Below are 8,412 nucleotides of genomic sequence, written 5' to 3'. Positions count from 1 at the left end.
TGGAGTATGAGCATATGCACAATACAGCCAGACATGCCACAGTGCAATATATACAGCGCCAGGAGGGCAGTAATACATTAGACACGCACCCTGGAGTATGAGCATATGCACAATACAGCCAGACATGCCACAGTGCAATATATACAGCGCCAGGAGGACAGTAATACATTAGACACGCACCCTGGAGTATGAGCATATGCACAATACAGCCAGACATGCCACAGTGCAATATATACAGTGCCAGGAGGGCAGTAATACATTAGACACGCACCCTGGAGTATGAGCATATGCACCATACAGCCAGACATGCCACAGTGCAATATATACAGCGCCAGGAGGGCAGTAATACATTAGACACGCACCCTGGAGTATGAGCATATGCACCATACAGCCAGACATGCCACAGTGCAATATATACAGCGCCAGGAGGGCAGTAATACATTAGACACGCACCCTGGAGTATGAGCATATGCACAATACAGCCAGACATGCCACAGTGCAATATATACAGCGCCAGGAGGGCAGTAATACATTAGACACGCACCCTGGAGTATGAGCATATACACAATACAGCCAGACATGCCACAGTGCAATATATACAGCGCCAGGAGGGCAGTAATACATTAGACACGCACCCTGGAGTATGAGCATATACACAATACAGCCAGACATGCCACAGTGCAATATATACAGCGCCAGGAGGGCAGTAATACATTAGACACGCACCCTGGAGTATGAGCATATACACAATACAGCCAGACATGCCACAGTGCAATATATACAGCGCCAGGAGGGCAGTAATACATTAGACACGCACCCTGGAGTATGAGCATATGCACAATACAGCCAGACATGCCACAGTGCAATATATACAGCGCCAGGAGGGCAGTAATACATTAGACACGCACCCTGGAGTATGAGCATATACACAATACAGCCAGACATGCCACAGTGCAATATATACAGCGCCAGGAGGGCAGTAATACATTAGACACGCACCCTGGAGTATGAGCATATACACAATACAGCCAGACATGCCACAGTGCAATATATACAGCGCCAGGAGGGCAGTAATACATTAGACACGCACCCTGGAGTATGAGCATATACACAATACAGCCAGACATGCCACAGTGCAATATATACAGCGCCAGGAGGGCAGTAATACATTAGACACGCACCCTGGAGTATGAGCATATACACAATACAGCCAGACATGCCACAGTGCAATATATACAGCGCCAGGAGGGCAGTAATACATTAGACACGCACCCTGGAGTATGAGCATATACACAATACAGCCAGACATGCCACAGTGCAATATATACAGCGCCAGGAGGGCAGTAATACATTAGACACGCACCCTGGAGTATGAGCATATACACAATACAGCCAGACATGCCACAGTGCAATATATACAGCGCCAGGAGGGCAGTAATACATTAGACACGCACCCTGGAGTATGAGCATATACACAATACAGCCAGACATGCCACAGTGCAATATATACAGCGCCAGGAGGGCAGTAATACATTAGACACGCACCCTGGAGTATGAGCATATACACAATACAGCCAGACATGCCACAGTGCAATATATACAGCGCCAGGAGGGCAGTAATACATTAGACACGCACCCTGGAGTATGAGCATATGCACAATACAGCCAGACATGCCACAGTGCAATATATACAGCGCCAGGAGGGCAGTAATACATTAGACACGCACCCTGGAGTATGAGCATATGCACAATACAGCCAGACATGCCACAGTGCAATATATACAGCGCCAGGAGGGCAGTAATACATTAGACACGCACCCTGGAGTATGAGCATATACACCATACAGCCAGACATGCCACAGTGCAATATATACAGCGCCAGGAGGGCAGTAATACATTAGACACGCACCCTGGAGTATGAGCATATGCACAATACAGCCAGACATGCCACAGTGCAATATATACAGCGCCAGGAGGGCAGTAATACATTAGACACGCACCCTGGAGTATGAGCATATACACAATACAGCCAGACATGCCACAGTGCAATATATACAGCGCCAGGAGGGCAGTAATACATTAGACACGCACCCTGGAGTATGAGCATATGCACAATACAGCCAGACATGCCACAGTGCAATATATACAGCGCCAGGAGGGCAGTAATACATTAGACACGCACCCTGGAGTATGAGCATATACACAATACAGCCAGACATGCCACAGTGCAATATATACAGCGCCAGGAGGGCAGTAATACATTAGACACGCACCCTGGAGTATGAGCATATACACAATACAGCCAGACATGCCACAGTGCAATATATACAGCGCCAGGAGGGCAGTAATACATTAGACACGCACCCTGGAGTATGAGCATATGCACAATACAGCCAGACATGCCACAGTGCAATATATACAGCGCCAGGAGGGCAGTAATACATTAGACACGCACCCTGGAGTATGAGCATATGCACAATACAGCCAGACATGCCACAGTGCAATATATACAGCGCCAGGAGGGCAGTAATACATTAGACACGCACCCTGGAGTATGAGCATATGCACAATACAGCCAGACATGCCACAGTGCAATATATACAGCGCCAGGAGGGCAGTAATACATTAGACACGCACCCTGGAGTATGAGCATATGCACCATACAGCCAGACATGCCACAGTGCAATATATACAGCGCCAGGAGGGCAGTAATACATTAGACACGCACCCTGGAGTATGAGCATATACACAATACAGCCAGACATGCCACAGTGCAATATATACAGCGCCAGGAGGGCAGTAATACATTAGACACGCACCCTGGAGTATGAGCATATGCACAATACAGCCAGACATGCCACAGTGCAATATATACAGCGCCAGGAGGGCAGTAATACATTAGACACGCACCCTGGAGTATGAGCATATGCACAATACAGCCAGACATGCCACAGTGCAATATATACAGCGCCAGGAGGACAGTAATACATTAGACACGCACCCTGGAGTATGAGCATATGCACAATACAGCCAGACATGCCACAGTGCAATATATACAGCGCCAGGAGGGCAGTAATACATTAGACACGCACCCTGGAGTATGAGCATATACACAATACAGCCAGACATGCCACAGTGCAATATATACAGCGCCAGGAGGGCAGTAATACATTAGACACGCACCCTGGAGTATGAGCATATGCACCATACAGCCAGACATGCCACAGTGCAATATATACAGCGCCAGGAGGGCAGTAATACATTAGACACGCACCCTGGAGTATGAGCATATGCACCATACAGCCAGACATGCCACAGTGCAATATATACAGCGCCAGGAGGGCAGTAATACATTAGACACGCACCCTGGAGTATGAGCATATACACAATACAGCCAGACATGCCACAGTGCAATATATACAGTGCCAGGAGGGCAGTAATACATTAGACACGCACCCTGGAGTATGAGCATATACACCATACAGCCAGACATGCCACAGTGCAATATATACAGCGCCAGGAGGGCAGTAATACATTAGACACGCACCCTGGAGTATGAGCATATACACAATACAGCCAGACATGCCACAGTGCAATATATACAGCGCCAGGAGGGCAGTAATACATTAGACACGCACCCTGGAGTATGAGCATATGCACAATACAGCCAGACATGCCACAGTGCAATATATACAGTGCCAGGAGGGCAGTAATACATTAGACACGCACCCTGGAGTATGAGCATATGCACAATACAGCCAGACATGCCACAGTGCAATATATACAGCGCCAGGAGGGCAGTAATACATTAGACACGCACCCTGGAGTATGAGCATATACACAATACAGCCAGACATGCCACAGTGCAATATATACAGCGCCAGGAGGGCAGTAATACATTAGACACGCACCCTGGAGTATGAGCATATACACAATACAGCCAGACATGCCACAGTGCAATATATACAGCGCCAGGAGGGCAGTAATACATTAGACACGCACCCTGGAGTATGAGCATATACACCATACAGCCAGACATGCCACAGTGCAATATATACAGCGCCAGGAGGGCAGTAATACATTAGACACGCACCCTGGAGTATGAGCATATACACAATACAGCCAGACATGCCACAGTGCAATATATACAGCGCCAGGAGGGCAGTAATACATTAGACACGCACCCTGGAGTATGAGCATATACACAATACAGCCAGACATGCCACAGTGCAATATATACAGCGCCAGGAGGGCAGTAATACATTAGACACGCACCCTGGAGTATGAGCATATACACAATACAGCCAGACATGCCACAGTGCAATATATACAGCGCCAGGAGGGCAGTAATACATTAGACACGCACCCTGGAGTATGAGCATATACACAATACAGCCAGACATGCCACAGTGCAATATATACAGCGCCAGGAGGGCAGTAATACATTAGACACGCACCCTGGAGTATGAGCATATGCACAATACAGCCAGACATGCCACAGTGCAATATATACAGCGCCAGGAGGGCAGTAATACATTAGACACGCACCCTGGAGTATGAGCATATGCACAATACAGCCAGACATGCCACAGTGCAATATATACAGCGCCAGGAGGGCAGTAATACATTAGACACGCACCCTGGAGTATGAGCATATACACAATACAGCCAGACATGCCACAGTGCAATATATACAGCGCCAGGAGGGCAGTAATACATTAGACACGCACCCTGGAGTATGAGCATATACACAATACAGCCAGACATGCCACAGTGCAATATATACAGGGCCAGGAGGGCAGTAATACATTAGACACGCACCCTGGAGTATGAGCATATACACAATACAGCCAGACATGCCACAGTGCAATATATACAGCGCCAGGAGGGCAGTAATACATTAGACACGCACCCTGGAGTATGAGCATATACACAATACAGCCAGACATGCCACAGTGCAATATATACAGCGCCAGGAGGGCAGTAATACATTAGACACGCACCCTGGAGTATGAGCATATACACAATACAGCCAGACATGCCACAGTGCAATATATACAGGGCCAGGAGGGCAGTAATACATTAGACACGCACCCTGGAGTATGAGCATATACACAATACAGCCAGACATGCCACAGTGCAATATATACAGCGCCAGGAGGGCAGTAATACATTAGACACGCACCCTGGAGTATGAGCATATACACCATACAGCCAGACATGCCACAGTGCAATATATACAGCGCCAGGAGGGCAGTAATACATTAGACACGCACCCTGGAGTATGAGCATATACACAATACAGCCAGACATGCCACAGTGCAATATATACAGCGCCAGGAGGGCAGTAATACATTAGACACGCACCCTGGAGTATGAGCATATACACAATACAGCCAGACATGCCACAGTGCAATATATACAGCGCCAGGAGGGCAGTAATACATTAGACACGCACCCTGGAGTATGAGCATATGCACAATACAGCCAGACATGCCACAGTGCAATATATACAGCGCCAGGAGGGCAGTAATACATTAGACACGCACCCTGGAGTATGAGCATATACACAATACAGCCAGACATGCCACAGTGCAATATATACAGCGCCAGGAGGGCAGTAATACATTAGACACGCACCCTGGAGTATGAGCATATGCACAATACAGCCAGACATGCCACAGTGCAATATATACAGCGCCAGGAGGGCAGTAATACATTAGACACGCACCCTGGAGTATGAGCATATGCACAATACAGCCAGACATGCCACAGTGCAATATATACAGCGCCAGGAGGGCAGTAATACATTAGACACGCACCCTGGAGTATGAGCATATACACAATACAGCCAGACATGCCACAGTGCAATATATACAGCGCCAGGAGGGCAGTAATACATTAGACACGCACCCTGGAGTATGAGCATATACACAATACAGCCAGACATGCCACAGTGCAATATATACAGCGCCAGGAGGGCAGTAATACATTAGACACGCACCCTGGAGTATGAGCATATGCACAATACAGCCAGACATGCCACAGTGCAATATATACAGCGCCAGGAGGGCAGTAATACATTAGACACGCACCCTGGAGTATGAGCATATACACAATACAGCCAGACATGCCACAGTGCAATATATACAGGGCCAGGAGGGCAGTAATACATTAGACACGCACCCTGGAGTATGAGCATATACACAATACAGCCAGACATGCCACAGTGCAATATATACAGCGCCAGGAGGGCAGTAATACATTAGACACGCACCCTGGAGTATGAGCATATACACAATACAGCCAGACATGCCACAGTGCAATATATACAGTGCCAGCATCAGTCACACCTATGGTGCCCTCCAGCCTGTCTGCACAGGACCAAGCCACTACGTTACACCCTGCCCCATACCCACACTCCAGCACTGTGCCAGCTGCTGCCAATGACACCACTGCGGCCAGGAACTTGTGCTGGAAACTTTCCCCTGCTGCTGCCCCGCCGGAGGACCGTGCCACTGTGCCCACATACTCACATTTGCCCGCTCTACATCGGTGGCGGCCATGCTGGCTGTTTCCCGGCGTCTCCCGAGCTCAGGTCGTCTGATTGATGCAATTCCAGCTCTCAATGGGATCCAATATGGCCACTGCACTTCCTGGAAACTCCCCTCTGCATTACAGGGCGGCTGTCACCTCCCCCGGGCCGCACTCCAGCCGGGAGTCAGGCTGCCAGAGCAGAGCCTGCCAGGGCCTAGCACCGCCCTCTCCGCAAAGCATGCTGGTACCTGTAGTCCTGATGATGGGGCCGTGTCACAGACACACTGTATGCACATACCGGGACTGTGCGCCCTGCTATGCTGCACCGTGTGCTCCTTCAGCGCCCTCTGCTGGCAGACGGGCGACATGATCGCCAGAAATAAAAATTACGCCCCTCACTCGGCCGCCAGCTAGATTAGTGATGATTCCCTGGATAACATAAAGAAGCACAGACAGGGACATATTAAGAACCAAAATAAATCATTAAAACGGTTATAACGTAATAATCTTATTTCTATAGCGCCAACATATACCATGGCACTTTGGCTATGTGCCCACGTTGCGTATTGCATGCAGTTGCGCTGCGTTCTGCACCGTAGCGTTACTGCATGTGTGCTGCGTCCCCAGCACAATCTATGAAGATTGTTCAGAATCCATGCCTACGTGGCGTATTAGAGCACAGCGCTTCAGCTGCTGCCAAATCCCTGCCTTCTAAAAAGCAACATGTCACTTCTTTCATGCGCTTTGGATGCAGGTCCCGCTCTGTCTATGGCTTCCGACACACATCCGTGAAAAACACGCACGTGTGTTGCGTTACGTTTTTCGGGTCAGTTTTCCGTTTTTAAGTCCGTTTTTATGGTACTTGTGGCATCCGTGTGAATTGCGTATGCTAGCCGTGTGTGCGTGTTGAATGTCCGTGTGTGTGTGAGATACGTAAGTGACATGTCCTTGTGTTGCCTGTGTGAAATGTTCCGTGTGTGATGCACAATGTCGTTGATACATACCCGCTGACAGCAGACAGCGACGAGCGATAAGAATGAACTTGGGTGAACTTCACCTGACTTCGTTGTCATCCCGCGGCTCTGTCTGTGTCTCGTACTGATTAGCGGTCACCTGTGAAGGACTCACCGGTGACCGCTAATCCCCTGAGTCATTGAAGTGAGTAGCGCGATTAGCGCTGCTGTCACTCAGGTTACCCGCGGCTAGCTGGATCCTCCACCCGTGACCGCCACTCACCTGTGACTTCATCGCTGTCACTCGGGCGACTTGCAGTCACAGTTGGAGGATCCAGCGGTGGCCGCGAGTAACCTGAGGGACATCATCACTGATCGCGCTTCTCACCTCAGTTGCTGCGTGGAGCTGAAAGGAGCAGCGGTGTTCTTCTGCATCTCTTGTCACCTTCATGTTGCAGAGCTGGAAGCGACGCGGGATCTCCGTGGATTACGCCGGACATGGACTTTTTCGGGCTTAATAAAGTGGTGAACGAGGGTAATTGTTAGTGTTTATTATTCCAAATAAAGGATTTCTTCGGGTGTATGTGTTTATTTACTGTAACTTACAGATTAATCATGGAAGGTATCTCGGGGAGACGCCTGATATGATTAATCTTGGACTTAGTGGCAGCTATGGGCTGCTGCCATTAACTCCTTATTACCCCGATTGCCAACGCACCAGGGCAAATCGGGAAGAGCCGGGTAGAGTCCCACAACTATCGCTTCTAATGGATGCGGCTATTCTGGGCGGCTGCTGGCTGATATTATTAGGCTGGGGGGCTTCCCATAATGTGGGGCTCCCCATCCTGAGAATACCAGCCTTCAGCCGTTTGACTTTACCCTGGCTGGTATCAAAATGAGGGGAACCGCACGTCGTTTTTTT

At 49.0% G+C, this 8,412-nt stretch overlaps 1 protein-coding gene across 1 annotated transcript in view; it reads right to left on the bottom strand.

Moving 5' to 3' along the window:
* The window catches only part of SEPTIN8 (septin 8), a 95,921-nt gene extending 89,143 nt beyond the window's left edge, over positions 1-6,778 (bottom strand). Inside the window, exon 1 of the mRNA XM_075344574.1 lies at positions 6,537-6,778. Coding sequence (XP_075200689.1) covers positions 6,537-6,566 — 30 coding nt within the window. The 5' untranslated portion in view covers positions 6,567-6,778. The remainder of the gene's footprint in view (positions 1-6,536) is intronic.
* Positions 6,779-8,412: the final 1,634 nt, after the last annotated feature.

The sequence above is a fragment of the Anomaloglossus baeobatrachus genome, chromosome 4 (assembly GCF_048569485.1).
Source record: "Anomaloglossus baeobatrachus isolate aAnoBae1 chromosome 4, aAnoBae1.hap1, whole genome shotgun sequence".
Classification (NCBI taxonomy): Eukaryota; Metazoa; Chordata; class Amphibia; order Anura; family Aromobatidae; genus Anomaloglossus; species Anomaloglossus baeobatrachus.
This window is presented reverse-complemented; position numbering and strand designations above follow the sequence as displayed.